Source organism: Taurulus bubalis, assembly GCF_910589615.1.
Source record: "Taurulus bubalis genome assembly, chromosome: 9".
NCBI classification, from domain to species: domain Eukaryota; kingdom Metazoa; phylum Chordata; class Actinopteri; order Perciformes; family Cottidae; genus Taurulus; species Taurulus bubalis.
The window spans coordinates 27,303,861-27,331,301 of NC_136597.1; the positions used below are offsets into that span (position 1 = coordinate 27,303,861).

Here is a 27,441-nt window from a genome sequence, read left to right on the forward strand (position 1 = left end):
ATAGATTTAGTTTGGTTTATTTTGGTCGTTTTCAACTCAAATACTCTTGTAAGAATAATAAAAACAAGAATGAAGGCCTTCACAAGCGCGTGAGTCGATGTATAACTCAGAGAAATAGCAGCGGATACATAAAGGCCTCGACCGATCAAGATGACTAACTTTATTCCTCCTTTACCTTGACAAATGCAGCGCAGACCACTTCTTCCATTCTTACCTTTCACAATAAAAGCCCTGGTCAAACAAAACCGTGTAACTCTTAACCCAGAGGGGTTCAGATTCTCTCACAGCATTTCACTAAAGGGAAACTATCAAATATCTTCCAGTAGTAGTAGTCTAAGATATTAGAACATGTCTAATATCTTAGACATTTTCATTTCCTTTTCAAAACTATTCCACAAATCTTTTGACCGTTATGAATCTTTGTTTTTGTAAACGTGCAAATTCCTCTCAGTTCATTCTGACCTGAACCTTTTCTTTGCGTGGGGTTCTGTTAGCTCCGCGCGGGGAACCTTTGCTCCGCATGGGGAACCTTTGCTCCACGTGGGTAACCGTTAGCTGTTAGCTCCACGTGGGGATCCGTTTGCTCCACGTGGGGAACCGTTAGCTCCGCATGGGGAACCGTTAGCTTCGCGTGGGGAACCTTTGCTCCACGTGGGGAACTGACCACAAGCTCCGTGATGAAGGAAGCGCATCCTCCTTGTCATTGTCCGCTCGGCTGGATCTCAGAGACGTGGAGCGAGTCGTGGGCGAGACGGGACTGTGACAGGCAGAAAGAGAGGATGACGAGATAATTTCATGAGCACTATTGTCCTCTGAGCGCTCCCATTACTGCTGCACGCACAGTCGTGTCAACAGCAGATAATTGGACCCATTGCTCTTCCTTTCCCCAAAGGTTCTGGCCGTAATGTGTTTGTAGGGCGGCTCAGTAACTTTGCTGTTTGTTTACGTTCTTTGTACTTAAAGCTTTCATCTTACCGGTTATATTTACTGGTGAACCAGAAAAGAAAAGAAAAAGAATGCACATCATTTAAAAGCTCAATCGCACCAGAGTCAACTGTATATGTTTTCATAATAAATCATAAACAGGCTAAACGTATCAATAAAACCACTCAGCTTAATCAAATTTGTATTTTCCACCAAGTACCAACGATTATGAAAAACAGCTAATCGAGATGAATCCATTGTTTTGGTTCCACATTGATGTTGTCGTTGTTTCTATGAATCCAGCGCCCAAATGTTGAATATGATCACATTTATATTGGTCTAATTCATTTTGATATTATTTTATATATGTAATATGTATGTTATGTGGCAGTGCACTAATGTTGCAACATAGTTTATCCTATTTATTTATTTTGATATTATTTAGATGTATACATTTATAGTATTATAGATTATTTATTGTTATTTTCTCATTATTTTCAGTTTTTTTTTTTAAATCTTTTTTTTTGTTGAATTCTATTTAAAGTCTAAGATAATCCACAGTTAAAAAGACATTAAAAAAATGTAATGAATGCATCATGTTTCAAAACTCAATGCATAATCGTGTTAAATAATCAGTCTTGACAAAAAATAATCGTGACTATAACTTTTGCCACAATGGAGCCGCTTCACTGTGAGCTGCTGGCTGGCATCGGGCTGCTCAGCACACACACACACACACACACACACACACACACACACACACACACACACACACACACACACACACACACACACACACACACACACACACACACACTCACGTAACAGGAGAAGTCAGCCTCCACATAATGAAAATAAAACTTATCGGTCTGGTTGTTGGGTCTATATTTCTGTTGCCAGTGAAGACTTCCTTTTCCGTGCGCCGCTCGTTGTTTGAAGTCCGATTATCAACTGGAGGTACGAGACGAGTCCGAGCTGAGCGACGTCAGAAGTAGTCGGTTTACACGCTCATTGAAAACCAACCGAAAGCTAGATCATCTTCAGACAACAGTGGACTCCCAGGTTGCATTTCCAATGTTTTCCGCCTCTTTTGCTCGGCAACACGGTCTGTTTACCTGCTTTCAGCCAAGGCCTGCTGGAAGGTGATTGGTCGATGCCACTTGGACCGCAAACTGAAACGAGAACGCTTTTTTTCGATGCCAACAATCTTGACCGGTTGACAGATTCCACATGTGAAAGCAGAACGTGTTTATTGAGATTGATTTGAGATCTGAAATCTTTCAGTTATGGGTTAGAGGTGATGCTGGAAGGTGCAGGAGCAGTGGTTGTTCCATCTAAAGGGTTGTTGGTCGAAGCCCCTGGGCGACTTCTAGATAAAGCCCTTGGAATATAAATGGGGTCTTGTGAGTTCCAGATAAAACCCTTGGAATATAAATGGGGTCTTGGTCAAATCCTAATTGGTGGGTTCTTGTCTTGTCGGCACCCTTCGAAAATGGAAATTTCTGGACAGAACCCTTTAGGGCGGATTCTAGGTGGAACTTGGGTCCGGCTCGAAAAGGCATTTTTGGGAAATCTTGCTCATATTATGCTGGATGTTCATAGTTATGATCAAAATATGGTATAAAATCTACATTTTGTTAGAGTGCTAGAACTCATTTGTGGTTCATACGAGGCCTCTAGAAGGGCGTCGGGCTCAAAAGGTTTTAATACGCTGTTAACAGTTTTTCTTCCTCGCTCTAGAGCTGCGTGTACGGCGAGAACCGGACGTCCATCCAGTGCACCACGCCGTCTCTGGCCAAGCTGGCCCTGCAGCCGCCCGTGGTCACCAAGGTGGCCTTTGTCCTGGACGGCTACTCCACGGATCAGTGGGATCTGATCTACGTGGAGGACCCCCAGTTCCAGGGACCCAAGCTCACCTCCAAGGACAACAAGAGCATCGTGGAGCTCAAGGTAACAGAAAAAGGCTCGGTTCTCGGTTCTCCATGGACGCTTCGCTAAGTTCCCTTTGCCTCCCGGTGCACGCATTCACATGCACGGCGACTTCCAAGGTCCGGGTCAAATCGGGGAGGAAACAATACTGAAAGAAAAACAGGAAGTGGAGTCTGTTTCCCATCGTTTACACCCCGCCCCTACACCTCTCCATGTATTCTCTCCGTTGACTTGCATTGTTCTGCCGGCCCGAGGTCAAAGCTTTTGACATATTAATGCCGCTTTTCAAACAAGCCACCACGACCCCCCCGAGGATGTTTTGAGCAACACAATGAAAAACATATTTCTATCCTTCTCTTTCTTTCTTTTTGTTGACTGCAGCTCGGCGGCTTGTGGCAGCTGTGCTGAACCTCGAGCAGGGAATCTCTTTTCCCAGACATGACCTTGGCCGCGCGGCTAAATCCAACCTCTATCCGCCTTCATCCCAGACAAACCCGTCTAGCTTTCTAACCGGAGGAGGAAGGGGTATTACCGGGCATCGCCCCGAAACAGGCCACATTTAACACCATTGGTAACCTTCTGCCCGGTAAAGGGCGAGCGCTGAGCTCCTCTTAGCGCCTTCTGATGACTCAACCCCCCAAAAAACGTCTGCTAATAAAAGACAAATGAAGGAATATTCGTCTCTGACTGACAGCTCGGCACCGGGCAGCGCGTTAAGAGAACCAGACTCCATATCACAGGGCCCGCCTCCCGCTTCCATATCACAGGGCCCGCCTCCCACTTCCATATCACAGGGCCCGCCTCCCGCTTCCACATCACAGGGCCCGCCTCTAGCTTCCACATCACAGGGCCCGCCTCCCACTTCCACATCACAGGTCCCGCCTCCCGCTTCCATATCACAGGGCCCGCCTCCTGCTTCCATATCACAGGTCCCGCCTCCCGCTTCCACATCACAGGGCCCGCCTCTAGCTTCCACATCACAGGGCCCGCCTCTAGCTTCCATATCACAGGGCCCGCCTCTAGCTTCCACATCACAGGTCCCGCCTCCCGCTTCCACATCACAGGTCCCGCCTCCCGCTTCCATATCACAGGGCCCGCCTCTAGCTTCCACATCACAGGGCCCGCCTCTAGCTTCCATATCACAGGGCCCGCCTCCCGCTTCCATATCACAGGGCCCGCCTCTAGCTTCCATATCACAGGGCACGCCCTTTAGCTTCCATATCACAGGGCCCGCCTCTAGCTTCCACATCACAGGGCCCGCCTCTAGCTTCCATATCACAGGGCCCGCCTCCCGCTTCCATATCACAGGCCCGCCTCTAGCTTCCATATCACAGGGCCCGCCTCCCGCTTCCATATCACAGGCCCGCCTCTAGCTTCCACATCACAGGTCCCGCCTCTAGCTTCCACATCACAGGTCCCGCCTCCCGCTTCCACATCACAGGTCCCGCCTCCTGCTTCCATATCACAGGGCCCGCCTCTAGCTTCCATATCACAGGGCCCGCCTCTAGCTTCCATTGCTGACGAAGATCTGCATGAAGGATGGTCTTGTTACGCAGTGTGTGTCTGTGTGTGTCTCAGTGTGTGTCTCAGTGTGTCTCAGTGTGTGTCTCAGTGTGTGTCTGTGTGTGTCTCAGTGTGTGTCTCAGTGTGTGTCTCAGTGTGTCTCAGTGTGTGTCTCAGTGTGTGTCTCAGTGTGTCTCAGTGTGTGTCTCAGTGTGTGTCTGTGTGTGTCTCAGTGTGTGTCTCAGTGTGTCTCAGTGTGTGTCTCAGTGTGTGTATGTGTGTGTCTGTGTGTGTCTGTGTGTGTCTCAGTGTGTGTCTCAGTGTGTGTCTGTGTGTGTCTCAGTGTGTCTCAGTGTGTGTCTGTGTGTGTCTGTGTGTGTCTCAGTGTGTGTCTGTGTGTGTCTCAGTGTGTGTCTCAGTGTGTGTCTGTGTGTGTCTGTGTGTGTGTCTCAGTGTGTGTCTGTGTGTGTCTCAGTGTGTGTCTCAGTGTGTGTCTGTGTGTGTCTCAGTGTGTGTCTGTGTGTGTCTCAGTGTGTGTCTCAGTGTGTGTCTGTGTGTGTCTCAGTGTGTGTCTCAGTGTGTGTCTGTGTGTGTCTCAGTGTGTGTCTGTGTGTGTCTGTGTGTGTGTCTCAGTGTGTGTATGTGTGTGTGTCTCAGTGTGTGTCTCATTGTGTGTCAGTGTGTGTCTCATTGTGTGTCAGTGTGTGTAATTGCAAGCAAGTTAATTAGTGGTCTGTGTTGCGCTGCAGCGTGTGTGTGTGTGTGTGTGTGTGTGTGTTTGAGAGAGAGAGAGGGGGCAATGGGGGAGAGAGATGGGGGGAGAAAGAGAGTGAAAAGGAAAGGGGGAGAAAGAGAGAGCAGGAACAGGTGCGAGCCTCCACTCTGTGTCAAATTGGAAAATCCCAAGCTGTCACGCAAGGAATGTGATCATTCTCTTTATTGCCTTCTACTGCACTCAAACAAGTGTGTTTATACGAGAGAGAGAGAGAGAGAGAGAGAGAGAGAGAGAGAGAGAGAGAGACATGGCATCAGAGGAATGATAAAAACGTGAGCGGGAACGTAAAAACAAGGGAGTCAGTAAAAGACTCGGCTCAGGCCGCGTTGTTCTCACGTGAGGTGTTCGCTGTCAGCGTCCAGTGTCGGACATCAGAGGTTTGTTGTCGCCTTCACCGAGCCGCTGAGTCTCCTGCTTTCACCACCAACTCTCCCCTGAACTCAGAGGAGCCGGCACCCGGTTCCCAAACCTCTAATACGTTACGACGTCGCTACTAAAGCGTGGCTTCGCGCCATAAAACTCATATTATTTTGTCAACCCTCTTTTTAAAGAGCCCTATAAATAGTTTTAAAAGCTGCACCAGGAACCTTTTGAAGAGTGTGAATGTTTTGGGACTCCGGTGATGGAGGTCTGTAAATTGCAGCGAACACACTGCAGTGGCCTGTGATTGATTTACACCAGAGTCAACGTTTTGACATCTTTTATTTTAACTTGACTGCAGCAGGTGTCTGACAGTCCTGGTTCTGGTTAGAAATAGCCAGACTTCTCTCTTGCTTATGTAGGTCATATAGAGGCCTCGGTATCACATTGAGTGTTCTACAAAGAGTTATACATAGAGTTCTACATAAGCTGGCCAATAACAGAGAGCTTCCCCTCCAGCTGCTCTCATTCTGTTCCCATTGTGTGTCCCAGTATTCCCTGATTGACGGCTCGTTTCTACCCAGTACTCTACATGGGGGAGTTGTCTGGGCGCTCCTTGCTCCTGATTGTTCCTGCAGGCAGTGAACACACCTTTACCTGCCAGCAGAAGAAAGATGTTCACTGTGGTGTATCTCAGTGATGCCAACTTATTTTGAAATGAAATATTTAGTTTGTTCCATCTGCGGACAACGTCCGGGTCTGAGAAGTGAAACCAATGCTGAAGTTCCTTAAAGCTGCATTCTCTCTACTGACCTTCAGGGGGCAACTCCTCTGGTTGTATAGAAGTATATGCTTCATGTGTTAAAGCTGCATTCTGTCTACTGACCACCAGAGGTGACTCCTCTGGTTGTATAGAAGTCTATGCTTCATGTGGTAAAGCTGCATTCTCTCTACTGACCATCAGGGGGTGACTCCTCTGGTTGTATAGAAGTCTATGCTTCATGTGTTAAAGCTGCATTCTGTCTACTGACCACCAGAGGTGACTCCTCTGGTTGTATAGAAGTCTATGCTTCATGTGGTAAAGCTGCATTCTCTCTACTGACCACCAGGGGGCAACTCCTCTGGTTGTATAGAAGTATATGCTTCATGTGTTAAAGCTGCATTCTGTCTACTGACCACCAGAGGTGACTCCTCTGGTTGTATAGAAGTCTATGCTTCATGTGGTAAAGCTGCATTCTCTTTACTGACCATCAGGGGGTGACTCCTCTGGTTGTATAGAAGTCTATGCTTCATGTGTTAAAGCTGCATTCTCTCTCTACTGACCACCAGGGGCAACTCCTCTGGTTGAATAGAAGTCTATGCTTCATGTGGTAAAGCTGCATTCTCTCTGCTGACCATCAGGGGGTGACTCCTCTGGTTGTATAGAAGTCTATGCTTCATGTGGTAAAGCTGCATTCTCTCTGCTGACCATCAGGGGGCGACTCCTCTGGTTGTATAGAAGTCTATGCTTCATGTGTTAAAGCTGCATTCTCTCTCCTGACCACCAGGGGCGACTCCTCTGGTTGTATAGAAGTCTATATAAAGTCTCTAAAACAAGGAAGATGGCGTCGGCCAAACTCAAGACTTCAAAACTGTAGTCCGTGAACCAATGGGAGACGTCATGGTGACTACGTTCACTACGTCCACCAGCCGACCTTTGACCTTGACAACAGTGGCTTGACCTCTCTCTCTATCCCCCCCCCTTCCCCCCCTGCAGGGTCACCACATGGACAGGGTGGCGATGATGAAGTGTCAGGTCCTGACGGTCTCCAACCACAGCTGTGAGAGTCTGACTCTGATCGGAAACACTCTGGAGTGCACCGTCCCCACCGAGCTGCAGGCCGCCACCGCCAAGGAGCTGCAGGTGGAGGTGAGACAACGCCGAGACACGAGAAGCTTTTTGAACTTTGCATCGGTCTGTTTTATTAAATTGATTTTTTATTGTTTTTATTGTTTTTTTCTCTTCAGATTAACTTTTACACTTTGTCACAAATCTCCAAACAGATATGTAGACACATTAACATACTCAAACATACGCATTAAAAGCTGTTCTAGATTCACACACCTGCACACACACACACACACACACACATACACACACACACATACACACATACACACACACACATGCATTTACACACACTCTTTGCTCATATCAATATCAATAGACATGTGTCAGGGTGTGTTCTTTGTTGATGCTCAGATTAATTTAATTAGACGTCAGTGTTAGCTCATTATCTCGTTGAAGCACAACAGGTTTCTCTTCCAGCGGCAGAACGAGCCGTAAAAAAAGTGAATTAATGAATCGCCGTTTGAACTTTTTCCCGCCGTGAGTCTGCATCACTCCAACTGAGTTCTCCTTTAAAACCTCTCGGAAGAAACACCAACATGTTGAGATCATTCTGATGTTTCTCATTTGCACGTTTCAGTCGTTTCATGGACAGCGTTCACTTCTTCACGGCAGCACACCGGTTTTAGAAAAAAATCCTGAAAACAAACGGCAACGGCGCTGAAAACTAGTGGAATTAATTTATAGCATTTATAGCTTTTATAAGTGAGACACTACATGCAAAAACATTTTATGCAGTGTGATTTTAGTTTTTATGGCTTTTGATAACATATCCCAAATTCCCTCAGTGAAAACTTTTACCTTATATCTATCAACAAAATGAAACAATAACTTCAAACCTGACTTCATCCAAACGTTCAGATTTCCGTTCTGGAAAAGTATCAAAATTAGCACAAATTTAAAAAAGAGAATGCCTCATTTGCATATTTAAACATACATATTAAGAAAACTTGTAATACAAAAAAGGAATTGCCTTAGTGTTAGTTATAAACTGTGAAAGCTTCAATGTAATATCTACCGTAAAAGTCGGGTTACAAGCTGCTCCTACCTGCGGTCAGTGTCCCCGCTGTAGCAAGCTAGGAGCAGCGCTAGCTAGCGTTGCTGCTAGTGCTGCTGCTAGCTCCCCGCTGCTGCTGCTACTACTGGCCGCGTCCCCTCTGCTCGAGTCAGGTGTCGGGGAGCTAGCGGAAGTTAGCGGGGAAGAAGCGGAGCACTAGCAGGAGCCCCAGCTGGCTACAGCGGGGAGCTAACGGGGATACTGACCGAAGGTAGGGGCTCGTAACCCGACTTTTACGGTATATATATATTTTTTTGTTTTACCCTAAACCCTCGTTCTACGAGCGCTAATATTCCTGTGAGCCGATAAAGATTTGCGAACCTTTGATGTCCAAACGAAATGCTGTGTGTCCAACATCTGCTCCGAGACGAGAGATCCATAAAGCCTTCATAATGCTTTCATATGAAACCCACTGTTTGCATTAGCAGGCTCACAGGAGGAATTCTAGCAATAAAAGGTATGGCGTCGAATCCCAGCCTCGTATTCTGAGGAGGAAGAGCAAACACACAGTATGGATGTGCAAGTATATATATAATTTAACTTATGAATGAATAACCGCTTCAGGTCTTATTGTAAGTGTTGGACAATAATAAAACAGGAAGTACAGACAGACGTTACTGTTCGTTCTGCGTTCTGGGAAACGTGTTTTTATTGAAAACAGCACATTCCTCCAGCGCTCCGGATCGTTTACAGCAAACCTCAATAACCCTGGAGTCCTGACGTCCCGTATGAAGGGAAGGAACCAGCTCAGGAGGATTTATTACTCGCTGTGTTGAGTGAAAGGAGCTCAGCAACCAGCTGTCTTGTCACTTGACTATAATTCACGAGGCGTACAGTACAGAAATGTCGCCCGACCCCCACCGCTCGGCCGGCCCTTTATTAACGAGGGTTTAGACGGGACAGACGTTTAGCACCTGGGACTCTCTCTGGGAAACGTGTCCGTCATCTCGAAGGCGGGGTTGTACGAGCAAGAGACCACTGGATTTATACAAGATGAACCACTCTTGACAACCTTTTTAGCTTAGCCAGTCCCTTCAGGACTACATTTGGGGGCGTGGCTTTGTGCCTAAAGCCACGCCCCCAAATGTGTCACCGTGACCGTAAAAAACAAGCACGGATGTTTGGAAGTGGACGCAGACATCTTGAATTATGGCCGTTGTCTGACGTAGAGACGTAGTATACGTCTCTGGTGTCGACCTGTCAATCACCTTGTAGCCCCGCCCTAAAGCGTCCCCTGCTTTATGGTCTGTTTGACTCTAAATGACCATAATTTACTAAATGAACATCATGCTATATTGAAGAAGACTTGAAACTAGAGATTGAGACATAAACTCATGTTTACAATGTTTACTGAGGGAATACATCAAGAGAGAAGTAGAGTCATTTATATAGACTTCTATACAACCAAAGGAGTCACCCCCTGGTGGTCAGGAGAGAGAATGCAGCTTTAACACATGAAGCATAGACTTCTATACAACCAGAGGAGTTGCCCCTGGTGGTCAGGAGAGAGAATGCAGCTTTAAGACATGAAGCATAGACTTCTATACAACCAGAGGAGTCGCCCCCTGGTGGTCAGGAGAGAGAATGCAGCTTTAAGACATAAAGCATAGACTTCTATACAACCAGAGGAGTTGCCCCCTGGTGGCCAGGAGAGAGAATGCAGCTTTAACACATGAAGCATAGACTTCTATACAACCAGAGGAGTTGCCCCCTGGTGGCCAGGAGAGAGAATGCAGCTTTAACACATGAAGCATCGACTTCTATACAACCAGAAGAGTCGCCCCTTTATGGGCATTAGAGAGAATGCAGGTTTTAAGACGCTTCCGCATCGCCGATTCCCAAATGCAACTTGCAGTTTTAGCGTCCTTGTTTGCAACAAACAGCCTCTAAACATCCCGGTGGGTTTTAGGAGTTTCACGTCCAACTTTTCTGATCAAACTAATTTGAGATGCTGCGATCCCTCAAAGATATCGTCCAGCGGTCACCGCTCTCCAGACCCGGACGCTATCAGCCTCATCGCTGCTGACTTGTGAACCGCCCTTCAGAGGAAAAGCCTGTATCTCAGGGGATGGTCAGCCAATATCCCTTAGCTCCAGACACACACACACACACACACACACACACACACACACACACACACACACCATCCCATCTGCAGCAGCAGGCAGCAGTAGAAACCTCATTTCCACTAAACCTAATAATAGCAGAAGCAATATCACTGATGTAATCTGCCTCCAGACTGTGGCACCAGACTGTGTGTGTGTGTGTGTGTGTGTGTGTGTGTGTGTGTGTGTGCATGTGTGTGTGTGTGTGTGTGTGTACCATATATCTAAATGCCTTTTAAATGACTGTGTATGTGTTACTGTACATACTGAGCTGGGATTCAAACTTGCTCACTGAATCTTTACCCAGATCTTCAGTCGCTGACCGTTGACCTCCGTATGGACCGGAGGGTTGATCAATAATAATGATCAGTGTGGTTAAAATCCTCTTCCCCTCCTCTCAGTGGCGCCAGGCGGACTCCATCCGGCACCTGGGCAAGGTGACGCTGGCCCAGGAGCCGGACTACACCGGCCTCATCGTGGGCTGCGTGTGCGTCAGCCTGCTGCTGCTGCTGCTGGGAACGCTGCTCATGTGGAGGAGGAACAAGCACATCGACGGTAGGAGCGCGGAGAGGTTCTGGCTTTCATCTGAGGCGCCCAGTTCACAGCCCTTTGGTACCGTCATATGCTTTGGAAATATTGTGTTGGTGAGACTCTCCAGTCAGGTCGAGGCCGGTGAGGTCGAGGACGCAAAAAAGGAACGATTTTAAAGTCCCAGTGGAATGAAAGTTACGTTTTCAAAAATGTCTCAATTATCCCAACGATGTCCTCCAAAAGTTACTTTATTTGCGCCTTTTTGGGCAACAATGTGTCAATTTATGCTCGTCCAAAATCCCGTCTTCACAGGAAACTCAGTATGGTTTTAACTTTAAAACACGACACAGTGAGGTTCAGGGCTGAAATGAACGCTATCGGAGTTCACAGGTTACGTGAGAACAGGAAAACCCTTTCTGGATGACTCACTCAGCACAGAAAAATCATTGTATATAACATAAGATATAAAACCACACATTTGTGGATTGTTTTATATGATATGGAGAGATTTGTTTTCACTTTGTAGCGGCCCAATGAAATGCAAGGGATTTGCTTTTGAGCCAAAGTCGTTGTGACTTTAAATCTATATTAACACAAGTCATGAAATCACTCATTTGGAAGTCAGTGGGTATTTGATTGGATACTTGAAATAAAAGGTGTGAAAAGGTTAAGAGATTTTAACAAAATCCCATTGTTGTTTTTCGTTGCTAATTTCCTGGTTGGCCTCCAAAACGACATCGCCCTACGGAAGCCTGCGTGTTCAAATGTTTTCATTCATGGAGTCAGTGTGCATGCATATCCGCTGGGTGTGTGTGTGTGTGTGTGTGTGTGTGTGTGTGTGTGTGTGTGTGTGTGTGTGTGTGTGTGGCGCCCTGGTGGAACTTTCTGAGTAATTATCTTATCTCTCCCTTCTATCTTCTATCTCATCCTCTCTTCTCTCTCACCTCTCCTTCTCCTTGCTTGCTTCCTCTCCCCTCTTTCTCTCCTTCCTTCCTTCCTTCCTTCCTTCTCTCTCCCTCTCTTCCTCCCTCTCCTCTAGATCTGTCCGAGGTGTGGTACGATGGCCGCGGTCACATCCAGCATCTGGACCGGCTGGCGAACGCGAGGAGCGTCAGCCCGACCACCGAGATGGTCTCCCACGAGTCGGTGGACTACAGAACCACCCTGATGGAGGGTACGCCAGATAAGCCCCTCCCCCTTCACACCTGACTTCTTCTTGCCCCGCCCCCTCACCTACCTGCTTACCTCCTGCGGCGCTGAGCGCTATGCTAGCAGCACATGCTCTGAGCTAACAACCGCAGGCTTGAGGACGTTACTTGTGTTATCCACGTGTAGCATAGAGCCCACACTCACAATGAGCTTTAATTAAGTTATACTTTTTATTTTAAGTTATTCAAGTTTTTAAAGTTATTTCAGTTTTAAGTTTAAGTTTAATTTTTTAATTTTATGTTTTTAAATTATATTTTTTTGGTTTAAGGTTCTTTTAAGTTTTAAAGTTTTATTTATTTATTTTAGTTTTAAAAAAAATGTAAATTTTTTTAGTTCAGGTTGATTTAAAAATAATAATATATATATATTTTTTTTAATCATAAAACCTTTTGGAGCTTTTTTACGTTTCAGGGTTTTGTTAAGTTTTTTAAGTTGACATGTTATTTTTATTTTATTTTAATATTTTTTTAAATTTTAAACAATTTTTGGTTTAAGGTTCTTTGAAGTTTTGAAGTTTTATTTATTTATTTATTTTAGTTTTTAAACTTTTAAACAATTTTTAGTTTACGGTTCTTTTAAGTTGATTTAAAGATAATATATATTTTTTTAAATCATAAAACTTTTTTTTAAGTTTACATTTTATATGAATATCTAAAAAACAATAATAACTAAGTTGGAGGTGTCATATTTGAGGCTCCATACTAACTAAAGTTTAACTGTTTGTGTGACACAGATAAGTTATGAACTCTTTTCTTGACATCTCTAAAATGTTCAGAACAAAAAACATCCTCAAAGTTGCTTTATTGTTAAATAAAAAAGGACTTAATCCCTTTCATTAGAGAGAGACGACATGCAGCGTCGGGTCGTGGTGGGATTTGAACCCCGGGTCGCCGCGGTAACGACTCATTAATCATACTAACGTTTCGGTCTAAAACTCCAGCAGCACGATCACAAGTAACCTTTTGGTAATAAACCGTAAACCGACCAACGGGCCGGTCTTCCCAAACTTTGATGTGATCTTAGGAGTCACCTGTGGTTTGGGTTTCTGAAGCTGAGTCCTGCGGGCGTGAGGAGGAGGAGGAGGAGGAGGAGGAGGAGGAGGAGGAGGAGGAGGAGGAGGGGCTCCATGTATTATGATCCTGAGGATGATGGGGAAAGCAATTTTCTAGTGTTTAAAAAAAGTGCCTTGAAAGGCTTAAAATCTGAGTAGATAGACTTACTGATGAACTAATGCTTGTCCCCGGGGAGCGTCGGTTGTAAATGTATGACGTTGTACCTGAGATCTCTATTATGTCCGCCTGCCCTTCTTTGGAAAAGGTGTTTGATATTTTGAGCTTCCTTGCCTTTGCTTTCGTCCACTAACGGCAGCAGAGGAGAGGAACCTGAGACTTTGGTGTTCTTTCCGTCTCGACTTCCCTCTGCCGTTTGTCGCCGTGCTTCTCCCGATCCTGTAGCACACCGTTGATACCGGCGCTGACCTTTGACCCCGTTGCTTCCACCAGATCAGGGCACCGACAGGCCCGAGACGTGCCGGGGCGCCCCTCCCATCTACGGGGGCAACGGGGAGCTGCTGTCCCCCAGGCTGCGGCGGCTGGGCGGCGGGCTGAGTCTGGGGCCGGAGGGCGAGCTGGTGTCGCCCCTGCTCACGGTGCCGGTCCACATCGACCCGGCCTGCCTGCACCCGGACCTGCTGCTGGAGGTGCAGCACGTGGTGATCGCCCGGGAGCAGCTGCTGCTGCACCTCAACCAGGTCATCGGCAGAGGTCGGCACACAAATACTTACTGCACTGCTAAAATATTTAAGTGCTACATATCACTGGGTCTCTCTCTTATGTTTTCAGTTATTTTTGGTAGCATATTTCAGGTAAATAGAGCTCAACAGGGGGAAATTCCCATTCCTTAATTATTAGCCACAGTGTGGTGAACAGTTCATGGTGGGTTTAGCTAGAGGGGCTATAAGCCCCGCCTCTTTCTGGTGCAAAACCATGGGAGCTTATTTTGGAAAGAATATGGACAAGAACAAGAATAAGTCAACAGTCGAGAGACAAATGAGTTTGATTCTGTTTTGAGTTGTCATGAGTTACTCACATGACGTCTGTCAATTTGTCCTCATTTACGATCCACAATAGTTCGTTTAAAAGTTATTTCAGATTTTCCTAAAGGGAGCGTTCTTTGTATTTTGGCGTTTTTTCCCGTTTTTAAATTAGTTTTTAGCTCCGAATCAAATGTTTTATGGACACCATTCATATCGTTTTCGCTTCCATTCTTAAAACTCTTTGAACGAGTTTTTTTGAGACGAATGAGATTTTAAGAACTGTTTCTAGTAGTGTGTCTATATTGTCTTTTAAAAAAGGAAGATGTAAAATGCATAAGAGCTACTGGCTGCTAACGTGCAAAAATAAAACAGCGAGGCCGACGTGTATTGAGTTGAAAAGGTCGATAAGAACCGCTGAGTCAAAGACTTTAAATGGAGTCAGAACCGATCATTACTCACATCACTCAGGGCGAGCTTTAAAGCTTTGGATGAGCATCATCATGAAGAATAACGGACAGTAAAAGTGATCAACAGTGCGTGCCTGAAAACAATAATACTAGTAATATAAACACAGATATACACGCGCTGCATGTAGCAGCTCATAATCAATCAAAGCTCTTATGGCCACCATGTTTGTTCCTAAATCTGTTATGAAAGAAAGGTGTTTTTTTGAAAATTACACAGTGGGACTAAGTGTCCTGAACTGCTTAGAAATAATTATTACTCCAATCAGCGAGTAAACTTTACATATTTGTCACTTTAATAAAATTCTAAATTGCATCCATATGTAATGTAAATGTTTATCAACCCACGACTTTAGACTCTTATCTTCATTTCCACCCCTCCTAGGTAAAAGTGCATTTAGCATCCAGCGCCTTGCATGGGCACTTTAGTGCAAAAAGGAGAAATAATAACCAAAACCATAATTCCTCTGCAAACCTCTCCTGTGGAGGGACGGCGACATCCAGCGAGATTAAAAGCGAGCCGTATGTGAAGCTGCAAAGAGAGCGTCGCCCACATGCAGCTTAATTGACTGCTTCATGGAAACCACGAGCTTGGAGCGCTAGACACAGAAATCAGCTCGCACTTAAGTCGGCGAGTCAGAGCCACGGATCGAATTCAACATCAAGAGGTGAAAGACCCTCCAAGGCCCCCCCGGCCCCCGGAGGGCCGAATTATCCCCCGAAGAAAAGAGCCTGGCTTTCGGGGCCACGGTGTAGGATGATTTGTTCACAGCTAGTATTCCCAGCCTCCATTGTTGGGAGTCGTAATCCGACCCCTTCAGACTTTTAACGGGGACGTGATGGGAGAACGCCGCGCTCATTTTATTCCCAGTCTGGGGTGAAACCTCACGTCTTAAGAGATATAATTCAATAAAATGCCCCAAAAGTCCGGGGGGTTGGGCACCGGCTCGCCTGCGTGGGGCATTAATGGATGCAGCTCCATACTGGGTTACTGAGGGGGCGGCGGCAACTTAAGAGAACCGGAATGAGCTGTTTGGAAAAATATATGTTTCCTTGCATAAAAGAAAAGCTGCAAGCACAACATGACGTCACTTTGATGCCTCTAGAGATGGATTATCATCTGATTTCTGGAAAATAATTCTGTGATCACGGAGTCAACTGGCTCTATCGTAGAGGCTTTGTCATGAAATGCATCTGTTCAGGGTTCTTACGCTCATGGAGAACCTGGAAGAGTCATGGAGGTTTAAAATGGTTATTTCAGGCCTGGAAAAGTCCTTGAAAAAAATGAAATCCCCCAAGTTTAGTAAAAGTCATGTAAATGTGTTATATTCATGTGTTCATGTCGTTCATTTACGCTGAGTTTGAAATAATGAATATGCTTTTAAAAGAGACTCAAAATATAAGCAGGCATCTATATAAATGTTTATTCTTTTAATCAAACTATTGTCTCATTCATTTGAGTCATTTAAGGTTTACTGTATGCTTTGTGTTCTCATTGTTAGTTTAAATACTACATTTACTCACTTTTTACTGTTTACACCCAGATTTTACAACATGGAAAATTTGGTTTAAAGTCATGGAAATCCATTGGTCAAAGTGTGTATGAACGCTGTTTTTATGTGTTTTTTTAAAAGGGCTCCAACAAGCCAAGATGGAATTAAAGTCTTGCGCAACATCCCAGCGAAAAACGGTCGTGAAGGCGTTCTCTTGTTGGGATGTTGTCACGCAGCTGTTACCGCTTCACAGTCTTCCTCGCTCATCCATCACGACGAGCACATTAAGCAACGGGCCGCGATCACAATCTCATTTTAGTTTATTCAGACGAGTGCGTTCGCTTGTACAAGGAGCGCGTAGGGAGGTGTTTCTGCTCGAGCCTCGGGGTTCTTTGGGGTGTAAATCGCAAGTTATATCAAAGTCACAATACCAGAAATGGTTTTAACTAACATTTTGTCCAAGGAAAAAGTATTTTTCAACATTATTTCTGACTTTGATGAAACATGTGGGGGAAAACTAAGCTTTGTCATAACTCATGCAATCCGGAGCTCCCGGGGCCGGCCAACAATATCAGAGAATTAATTTGCCTAATTTAAAATACAGTTTTATTACTGGGCGCAGTAGGAGGGAGACTGTGCCAGGGGAATTTCAAAATAAAGGCGTATCTTAAATATGACGATGTGTATCGATGATATTGGATCATTGATCATCATTTATATCCAGATTGATGTCATGTGACACCCCGAGGAAGAAATTCCTAGCAATGGCTCCCCCGCGTTAATAACAAGAAATCGTTGGTTCACATCAAAAGTACAAACTGAGCCCGGCGGCCATTGTTCACCTGAATGACCTCATGGGTCAGGGAGGCTTCATTATCCGTGTGGGTTGATTCATAAGGAAGGCCTGTGCAGGCCTGAACACACGGGCTGCTGAGTTCACAGCTGACTGATTGAGATTGACTCGTCGTGTTGTAACCTGCAGGTCACTTCGGCTGCGTCTTCCACGGAACGCTGCTGGAGCCGGACGGGGAGAAGCAGCACTGTGCCGTCAAGTCCCTGAACCGTAAGTACGAGCCCCGCCTCAGAAATAAGCAAAGTTACACGTTTTCCCTCAACTGGCACAAGAAGAGTTTACCCCTTTTTTACCCCCATTTATCACTTTGTGCATCTTTTTACCAAGCAAAGAGCGTTGCAGCTTTCATTTACGGTTGGAAGTGGAAAATGCCGATAAAGTTGCATTGTTTCTGATGTCATGAATACCTGCAGTTACGTTGTTTTGGGTGTGGCGGGGTTCTTTTTGCCTAAGAGTACCAGAAACATTGAATTACACGTTTGAATTTAAAGGTAAGTGCGTACAATATGGTGGCGACCAACTGAATACCCCTCCTCCATCCATCCCATAATAACACTACTTTAGGAACAACCAGATTTGCACGCTGCAGCTCACGTTACACAAGTTTCACAAGCGTGCCGGAGGACTACGGCGGCCCTCGGGTAACGTAAGAAGGCGCTAAAGGCTTCGCTTTAGAGCCGGTGTTCAGTTTGTCCTCTCTGGGCTACTGTAGAAACATGGCAGCGCAACATGGCAGCGCAACATGGAGGCGCAACATGGCGGCGCAACGTCAGCGCAACATGGAGGCGCAACATGGCAGCGCAACATGGAGGCGCAACATGGCGGCGCAACATGGAGGCGCAACATGGCGGCGCAACGTCAGCGCAACATGGCGGCGCAACATGGCAGCGCAACATGGAGGCGCAACATGGCAGCGCAACATGGAGGCGCAACATGGCAGCGCAACATGGAGGCGCAACATGGCGGCGCAACATGGCGGCGCAACGTCAGCGCAACATGGAGGCGCAACATGGCAGCGCAACATGGAGGCGCAACATGGCAGCGCAACATGGAGGCGCAACATGGCAGCGCAACATGGAGGCGCAACATGGCAGCGCAACATGGAGGCGCAACATGGCAGCGCAACATGGAGGCGCAACATGGCGGCGCAACATGGAGGCGCAACAAAGCGACGCAACAAAGCGACGCAACATAGCGGCGCAACAAAGCAACGCAACATAGCGGCGCAACAAAGCGACGCAACATAGCGGCGCAACAAAGCGACGCAACATGGCGGCGCAACAAAGCGACGCAACATAGCGGTGCAACATAGCGGCGCAACAAAGCGACGCAACATAGCGGTGCAACATAGCGGCGCAACATAGCGGTGCAACATAGCGGCGCAACATAGTGGTGCAACATAGCGGTGCAACATAGCGGTGCAACATAGCGGCGCAACATAGCGGCGCAACATGGCGGTGCAACATGGCGGTGCAACATAGCGGTGCAACATGGCGGTGCAACATAGCGGTGCAACATAGCGGCGCAACATGGCGGTGCAACATAGCGGCGCAACATAGCGGTGCAACATAGCGGTGCACCATGGCGGTGCAACATAGCGGTGCAACATAGCGGTGCACCATGGCGGTGCAACATAGCGGTGCAACATAGCGGCGCAACATGGCGGTGCAACAAAGCGACGCAACATAGCGGTGCAACATAGCGGTGCAACATAGCGGCGCAACATGGCGGTGCAACATAGCGGTGCAACATAGCGGTGCAACATAGCGGTGCAACATAGCGGCGCAACATAGCGGTGCAACATAGCGGCGCAACATGCCGGCCAAACGGCATTACTTCAGTATGGAAGTTACGTTAACGAATAAGTCCATGTTAAATTACGAAACTTCCATAGTTATGTTTAGAACTATGGAAGTTTCGTAATTTAAGTACATGATAATTAGTCAACGTTGACTTCTGGTTTCAGAACACAGACGTCCGTCTCCTGGGTGGAGGTCTTCTCTTTTTTCCAGCAGACCTCCACCCGATGGGGACTCTTTCTACGTCACCTCACAATTCCGTGGATCACATACACACAGCGTGGGTTATGAATGAATTATAGCGCGTCACTTTTTGTCGGTATTAGCTCCTCAGTGTGTGAACAAAACGCTCCTGACGTCCCTTTTATAGTGACATTTTATCCTTCGTTTCTTATATGGGGACCTGAGAGCACACACACACACACACACACACACACACACACACACACACACACACAGTCCACACACACACACACACACACTTGTCCAAACATATTCACATCCAGCCGTAATTATTCTCCATCCTCCATCTGCTTATAATGCGTATTTATTGTATGATATCACGGCGCTCCAATAGCATTAAGGATCTCATCTCGTCCCTTTTCGGCGGAGATGAACGAGCGTCCCGCGGTGAGGACGGCATTAGGGTCGCCCTTAATCGTGTAACCTGTCAGTCGCAGCGGGGGAGATTGATGCCGGAGTAATGTGGAGGAAAGCTCAGAGGGATGGGATGAGCTCGGCCTGCCGGGGTTTCGTCCTCTGGGATTTGGACCTTTTTTATTAAGTTTAGTGATTTCTCAGGGCGGCTTTTTGCATTCTTTTGTCATATTTGAGACCTTGAGTTTGATTCTTTTACCCTGATACATATTGCGAAGGCGATTTGTTGAAAGTAAAAGAGCCAAAGACGCATTTCCAGGAGGATTAGTCGATGATATGACGTCATGTTTTTACTTTCAAATGGAGGCTGTGAAATCAAACGTCCTCTCTTTGGGGGTTGAAGGCCACACAGCTGGTTTCTCCAGGCAGAAAGAGCTTCCATCTCTAACCAGGTTACAGAGTCAGTGGGGCTAAAGTGCGGGACATCAGGGGCAGGGATGCAATTGGCAAATGGGAGTTTGGCGTGGGTCAGGTCCGGGTGAGGGTATTTTTCTTTTTTTGCTTGATTTCCATCATCAGCATCCTTTTCCCCCAGAAGGTAAATAAGGAATGACCTTCATGCAGCAGAGTTGCTCCATGTCTTGACATGTATACTCCATAATATAGTATCCCACATCGCCAACTCTTCTGTCCTTTACTTCCTGTTTATTTGGGACATTGTAGGTACATTTTATATTATTATTACAGTGTTGAAGGGGTGTCAAATTCCAAGATTTCTTTTTCATTTTCTCTAAGATAAAATGTACGAGAAAGAAAGCCACATTGCTTGAATTATGAGATTTATTTCTCTGAATATTACCCCTCTCCCCGGGCTCCGTAGTATAAAATAAATGTCCCCACCAATGACCCTAATACGCCATCGTCGTGTCTTCGTCTACAAATTATTCATGTTTTCTTTTTTTTTAACATTTTCTCATGAAAGGCATCACAGATCTGGAAGAGGTGTCCCAGTTCCTGAAGGAGGGGATCATCATGAAGGACTTCAGCCACCCGAACGTGCTCTCTCTTCTGGGAATCTGCCTGCCGCCAGAAGGCTCGCCGCTGGTGGTTCTGCCCTACATGAAGCACGGCGACCTGCGCAACTTCATCCGCGATGAAGGACACGTATGTACAGAAGACGGACGCGTGCATGTTGTGGTTTATTCACAGGCTCTTGCAATGCATATTGAGACATGGATACAGGTGTATGTGTGCCGTGGAGAACATTGTACAGCTTGTCTCTGATGGTAGTTTTTACCAACAGAACCCAACGGTGAAGGACCTGATGGGCTTCGGGCTGCAGGTGGCCAGAGGGATGGAGTATCTGGCCAGCAAGAAGTTCGTCCACCGAGACCTCGCTGCCAGGAACTGCATGTGAGTTCACATCTATCTGTGTATATATAGTATGAATACAATAGAACAGGCGGAAGTGTCTTAACACCTGTATTATCTCTACTGTCCACCAGGGGGCGACTCCTCTGGTTGTATAGGAGTATATGATTCATGTGTTAAAGCTGCATTCTCTCTACTGACCCCCAGGGAGTGACTCCTCTGGTTGTATAGAAGTCTATGCTTCATGTGTTAAAGCTGCATTCTCTCTACTGACCACCAGGGGGTGACTCCTCTGGTTGTATAGAAGTCTATGCTTCATGTGTTAAAGCTGCATTCTCTCTACTGACCACCAGGGGGTGACTCCTCTGGTTGTATAGAAGTCTATGCTTCATGTGTTAAAGCTGCATTCTCTCTACTGACCACCAGGGAGCGACTCCTCTGGTTGTATAGAAGTCTATGCTTCATGTGTTAAAGCTGCATTCTCTCTCCTGACCACCAGGGGGTGACTCCTCTGGTTGTATAGAAGTCTATATAAGTGACTCTACTTCTCTTGATGTATTCCCTCAGTAAACATTGTAAACATGAGTTTATGTCTCAATCTCTAGTTTCAAGTCTTCTTCAATACAGCATGATGTTCATTTAGTAAATTATGGTCATTTAGAGTCAAATAAACCATAAAGCGAAAAGAAAAAGCATCCACAACTAAGCTTAAAATTGAGATATTTCATCAAAAAAGCTCGGAAGAGAAGAGGGCAGAAAAAACCCATAGTGCTGCAGAGGAGATGCGAACGAAACAATAAAACCCAGTATGATAAAAAGAGATGTCTTCCCTTCCCCCGACAGGCTGGATGAGAGCTACACGGTGAAGGTGGCAGACTTCGGCCTCGCTCGAGACGTTTACGACAAAGAATATTACAGCGTCCACAACAAGAGTGGAGTCAAGCTGCCCGTCAAGTGGATGGCTCTGGAGAGTCTGCAGACGCACAAGTTCACCAGCAAGTCAGACGTGGTGAGGGCTCTTGGCAATAACAAGAAGCACCGTGATGTAAATAACTATGTAGAAGTGTGCTTGAAGGACGATAGCAGAAGGATAACAGGGGGGTTAAATGTTCTTGTTCTTCCCGGTAGTGGTCTTTTGGCGTGTTGCTGTGGGAACTGATGACCCGCGGAGCTCCACCGTACTCGGATGTGAACTCCTTCGACATCACCGTGTTCCTGCTGCAGGGGAGGAGGCTGCTGCAGCCCGAGTTCTGCCCCGACGCCCTGTAAGTGCACACACACACACACACACACACACTCATGTGTGTTCCAGGGGGCTCCAACGAGTAGCTACCCGTTTCTAAGTGGCTCTGCAAAAGATCCAAAAAATACACACAAAGTCACTTTGTTTAAAACTTCCATCAAGTGAAATTTACAGATGCCCCAACAACTTATGACACACAATAATTATATACATAAAATATTATCAGCTGTCAATTAACGACTTATACGGCTTTCAAGTCCGTGTTACATCCAGACGGCAACCTCCGGTTCTGCCGAGTGAAACCAAGTGAAACCAAGGCTGAAGCGTCTTTAAGCATTCTCTCTCCTGACCACCAGGGGGTGACTCCTCTGGTTGTATAGAAGTCTATGCTTCATGTGTTAAATCTGCATTCTCTCTCCTGGTCACCAGGGGGCGACTCCTCTGGTTGTATAGAAGTCTATGCTTCATGTGTTAAATCTGCATTCTCTCTCCTGGTCACCAGGGGGCGACTCCTCTGGTTGTATAGAAGTCTATGCTTCATGTGTTAAAGCTGCATTCTCTCTCCTGGTCACCAGGGGGCGACTCCTCTGGTTGTATAGAAGTATATGCTTCATGTGTTAAAGCTGCATTCTCCCTTCTGACCACCAGGGGGCGACTCCTCTGGTTGTATAGAAGTCTATGCTTCATGTGTTAAAGCTGCATTCTCTCTCCTGGTCACCAGGGGGCGACTCCTCTGGTTGTATAGAAGTCTATGCTTCATGTGTTAAAGCTGCATTCTCTCTCCTGACCACCAGGGGGAGACTCCTCTGGTTGTATAGAAGTTTATGCTTCATGTGTTAAAGCTGCATTCTCTCTCCTGACCACCAGGGGGAGACTCCTCTGGTTGTATAGAAGTCTAGGCTTCATGTGTTAAAGCTGCATTCTCTCTCCTGACCACCAGGGGGTGACTCCTCTGGTTGTATAGAAGTCTATATAAATGACTCTACTTCTCTTGATGTATTCCCTCAGTAAACATTGTAAACATGAGTTTATGTCTCAATCTCTAGTTTCAGGTCTTCTTCAATACAGCATGATGTTCATTTAGTAAATTATGGTCATTTAGAGTCAAACAGACCATAAAGCAGGGGACGCTTTAGGGGCGGGGCTACAAGGTGATTGACAGGTCTCTGCTGTTACCAGAGACGTATATACAACGTTTCTACGTCACTTCTTCACATTCCAAATTTGGTATCGTCGGTTGAATTTTTTTTACTTCAAATTCAAATAATTAAAGATGGCGACGACAAAATGGAGCCCAATAAAAGGCCAACAAATATAACATTGTCATGAGGAATGGGAAGCTTTGTTTTTTTTGTTTTTTGCGTAACATCGAGCGCCACTTCACGAACGTCCACAGCAGCTTTTCATGGGACTTTCCGGCAGGTATTTGTCTACGAACAGAGTTGGTTGAGAGGTTTAGCACAACCGATAAAGAACCTTTGCCGATGGTGTGATGTGTAATAGATGCGATGACCGCGGCAGCTGAACACGTTATTAAAGCGCCATGACAGCAAGACAAAGTACAACTCGCTGCTATGAGCAGCTCTCGTCACTTTTATTTCGTCAAATTAGCTCTCAGATGGCAAAAAAAAAGGTTGGCGACCCCTGATATATACATACTGGTCCTCACCTGCCATCCGCCTCCTCTAGCAGAGTGCCACGGCTCGTTTAGTGTGAGTGATTTACTCTGTGGAGCTGCACTTAAACACATCAGGAGCAAAGAGCTACAGTCTGAAGTCGGGAAAGGGCAGCCGGGGAACCGGTGGAGGTGAAAGAAAGAGCAGAATAAGCAATTGGAGTCATAAATAAAAAGCACTGGGGTTGAGATCATCCATCAGCAGCAGCGGTCTGAAACACTGCCGGTCGGGCGTCACGTCTCGTCACAGCTTTGGGTCAAACAGAAGTCACAGCAGTTACTTTATTTTGCCTCTTTTCGTTGCTGCGGTGGTTCAGCCGTCACACAGAACAATGCTGGCGGCACAGAGATAAAACAGGAGGAGAAGGGACATTCCTTTAAATCAATGTCGCTGGATGGTTAGAGCGGCGGCCATCTTTATGCGTAACGTTGTCATTTGCAACCGATTTATGGCTCATTGAGTAACGACTAAATCGTAGTAACAGTAGTGAGCAGAGGAAATCAATACAATATAAAAACGTAACGCTTCATCCACTCTCTCACATTGCTATCGCCAGATTTTTCTGTCACCAGTGTAGCATTAGAGCATGGTGGAATTAGCAAGCTAGCTCGCTAACTAGGGGACGGATGGCTAGTTAGATAGCTAGCTTGCTAGCCATCCGCTCACTTTCTTGCGACCCCCCTCAGGTAACAACAATCGCCATTTTCTTTTAGACGAGTCGATTTTATATATACTTATATATATATATATCTTTATTTAAAAGGGACCACGTACAGTTAAAAGATAAATGACACCATTTGATGCTCTGTACCAGATGCTAGCTACAGCTAATTCACATGTAGTCCCTAGACAGACCATACAAACATAAAACAAGAGCAAACATTACAGGATCAAATACATAATACAACATTATATTTGAGGAGAAGGGCACACAATACAACGCTACAGTACAGCACATTAAAAATAAGTAAAAAAAAACGTTAAAAGTTTATTTATAAAAGTTATTTATTGGATTTCCCTTTTTTTCTTGATATCTATATCAACAGAGTTGGTTTTGTTTTTTATTTTCTTTGGATCTGTTCACATCAGGCAAGATCTCTCCTGAACTGAACTTCAGTCACAACCTTTTGTAGAAAATTGCATCTTTTCTTTTCCGCCGATAAAATGCCCCCCTGCCTGACGCCTGTTATCACAGCCGAGTCTACGCTTCCTTTTGCTGACTCCATACTCACACACACACCTCATAACACTTTCATTATCATCAGACAGCTGGCTACAGCGGGGCGCAAACGGGAACACTGACCGAAGGTAGTAGCGGCGTGTAACCCGACTTTTACGGTATTAATAATGATTATCAACGTGGCTGAAACAAGTGCAACCGTCAATCAGTAATACCTGTCCATTAAACTCTGACCCCCGCTCCAAGGAAGCCAACGCCAAGTGTGATCTCATGGCGTGCCGATAACATCACGAGGGCCACTGCCTGCCTGTAGTGTAGAGCGAGGGCGAATTGGAGGGGGAGGTTCAGGTGAGGGAGGCAGAGGCCCAACGTTCCCGAGCTGTAAGTTAAACAAGACTTCGGGGGGGCAAACATTCCCGCAATCCTTCACTCCCGATCCTTCACGGGGCGTCTTGGCGATAGCGGCCGCTGGCAGATGCCTCCGACGTGTGGTAATGGGGCCATTCTTCTTCCTCTTTAACAATGGAGACGGTGGCTCTGCCAAGTCGAGGGGGAGGAAGAAAAGCAAAATACTAACGGCAATATCAGAGACGGCAGAAAGAGTTGTGTTGATCGATTGTCTGCGTGAAAGTTATCTTAGAAACACGTTGAAATAATAAAGAGCTTTTCACTTGAGAGGGAGGAATAACTGACAGCATGTTTGTGGACTACTGAGTGGTGAAATTAACTATTAATACCTATTGCAGCGTTTCAGAAGGAAGCCCCTCCGCTACAGTTAAAAACATTATGTTTTTTTTTCCCGGGGTTCAAATGGTGATTTATTGTTGCATGGAAAATCTCTACAAGAGGAGAAACAGAACTTTCTGCTGCCACAAAAACACTCTTAAGAAATGAAAAGAGAAACGTCAAAACACATCACAAGTGAAATAGTATAAATAGAAAAGACGCAGATGTGGAATACTGGAAAAATGTGGACCAATCAGAGCAGACTTATTCTGGCTTTTTCCAAAGAGGGGTTCTTACTTTTTTTTTTTACGTTTCCTTACTTATTTCCAGAACCACATCGTTGTTTAACCTGTTTTTATATCAGGAAAATCAAAGAAAAAATCATGGTATAAATCCCCCCCCCCCAAAAAACAAACATGTTAGGTATCAAATTAAACATAAAAATCCGGGCTACAATAATATATAATCCCGATGTACAACCTCTAAACACAACTCAAACAATCAATAGGATTATGGGCTAGGGTTAGGGTTAGGGCTTAAAGGGCTACCTTCATTTAAATTCCTACAATACCACAACCCTTGTTAGAAGAGACATGGGTTGTAAAAATAATTGAAGTAACCGTTAAGTTTAAGTACTTATGTAAACTCCGTCAGCTCCGTCAACTTCTACGGCGGACCGTAAGGTTTTACTAAATCCTAAAAAAGGAGCCCTTATAAAGTCGGATTTCACTAACAAACACATCTCTGTAACCCTACGGGCTTGTGGGAGTCTAACTGTAAAATATAAACTTTACAGACCACGTATTAGTACATGAAAAACCACAAACAGACAGGTACATTCAGACAGAAAGTATGTGAATATATGTACCCTTTCATTTCTAGCTTATCTGTGGACCTGTTTCCATTTTTTATGAAGTTACTAATTGTCTAGTCTAGAAGCTGATATTAAATCACGACTCCTTTCGCCTCCCTCCAGCTACACCGTGATGATCGAGTGCTGGCATCCGAAGCCGGAGCGGCGGCCCTCCTTCTCCGAGCTGGAGACGTGCATCTCCGCCATCTTCTCCAGCTTCAGCGGGGAGCACTACGTCCTGCTCAACACCACCTACGTCAACATCGAGAAGATGAGCCCGTACCCCTCCCTCCTCGCCTCCACCGGCCGCACCAACCGCACCGCCTCCTCCTCCTCGTCTTCCTCATCCGTCCCCTCCACCTCCCCCTCCCCGCCGACCCACTCCCCCTTCTTCTGCCGCGCGGAGCTGGACTGCTGCACCTGAGAGTGCAGAGCGGAGGTGGGGAAAAGACTCATGGGCCAAGAAGGACTGCTGTGTGTACTCGCCAAAACACTGGACACCGTATGCTGAGGGAATACACGCTTTGTCGGAGCTTCGACTGTTCGCCCAATGTACATAGATCGTCTGACCTTTGACCCGCTCGAGCGGCGCTGAAACGACTCGGGTCCGCCGTGAACAATAGGGCCGACCTTATCGACTCTCCTGACCTTTCCTCGACCCCGCCCTCCTCCCCGGGGAGCGTGAGGTCAGCCGTCTCGCGATTTCAAGAGGATTACGCGACGCACGAAAAACGAGAGGATCCGTGTTCTGGGGGGCTTCGACACGCGGATGTGGGCTCGGACCTCTTTCTTTCCTTCCTTCCTCCGCCGTCTGCGTCTTGCAGAATGTTTGACAAATGGCCGCCGCGCTTTGTGCTGTGATGCCCTCGG

At 46.2% G+C, this 27,441-nt stretch overlaps 1 protein-coding gene across 1 annotated transcript in view; it reads left to right on the forward strand.

The window, feature by feature from the left end:
• Positions 1 to 26,995, forward strand: part of met (MET proto-oncogene, receptor tyrosine kinase) — a gene marked incomplete at both ends in the record, with an annotated part of 66,609 nt that extends 39,614 nt beyond the window's left edge. The window contains 11 exons of the mRNA XM_079223432.1: positions 2,665 to 2,874; positions 7,248 to 7,400; positions 10,943 to 11,096; positions 12,112 to 12,246; positions 13,784 to 14,044; positions 17,256 to 17,336; positions 20,505 to 20,686; positions 20,826 to 20,935; positions 21,737 to 21,902; positions 22,022 to 22,158; positions 26,695 to 26,995. Coding sequence (XP_079079558.1) covers positions 2,665 to 2,874; positions 7,248 to 7,400; positions 10,943 to 11,096; positions 12,112 to 12,246; positions 13,784 to 14,044; positions 17,256 to 17,336; positions 20,505 to 20,686; positions 20,826 to 20,935; positions 21,737 to 21,902; positions 22,022 to 22,158; positions 26,695 to 26,995 — 1,890 coding nt within the window. The remainder of the gene's footprint in view (positions 1 to 2,664; positions 2,875 to 7,247; positions 7,401 to 10,942; positions 11,097 to 12,111; positions 12,247 to 13,783; positions 14,045 to 17,255; positions 17,337 to 20,504; positions 20,687 to 20,825; positions 20,936 to 21,736; positions 21,903 to 22,021; positions 22,159 to 26,694) is intronic.
• Between the last annotated feature and the right edge of the window lie 446 nt (positions 26,996 to 27,441).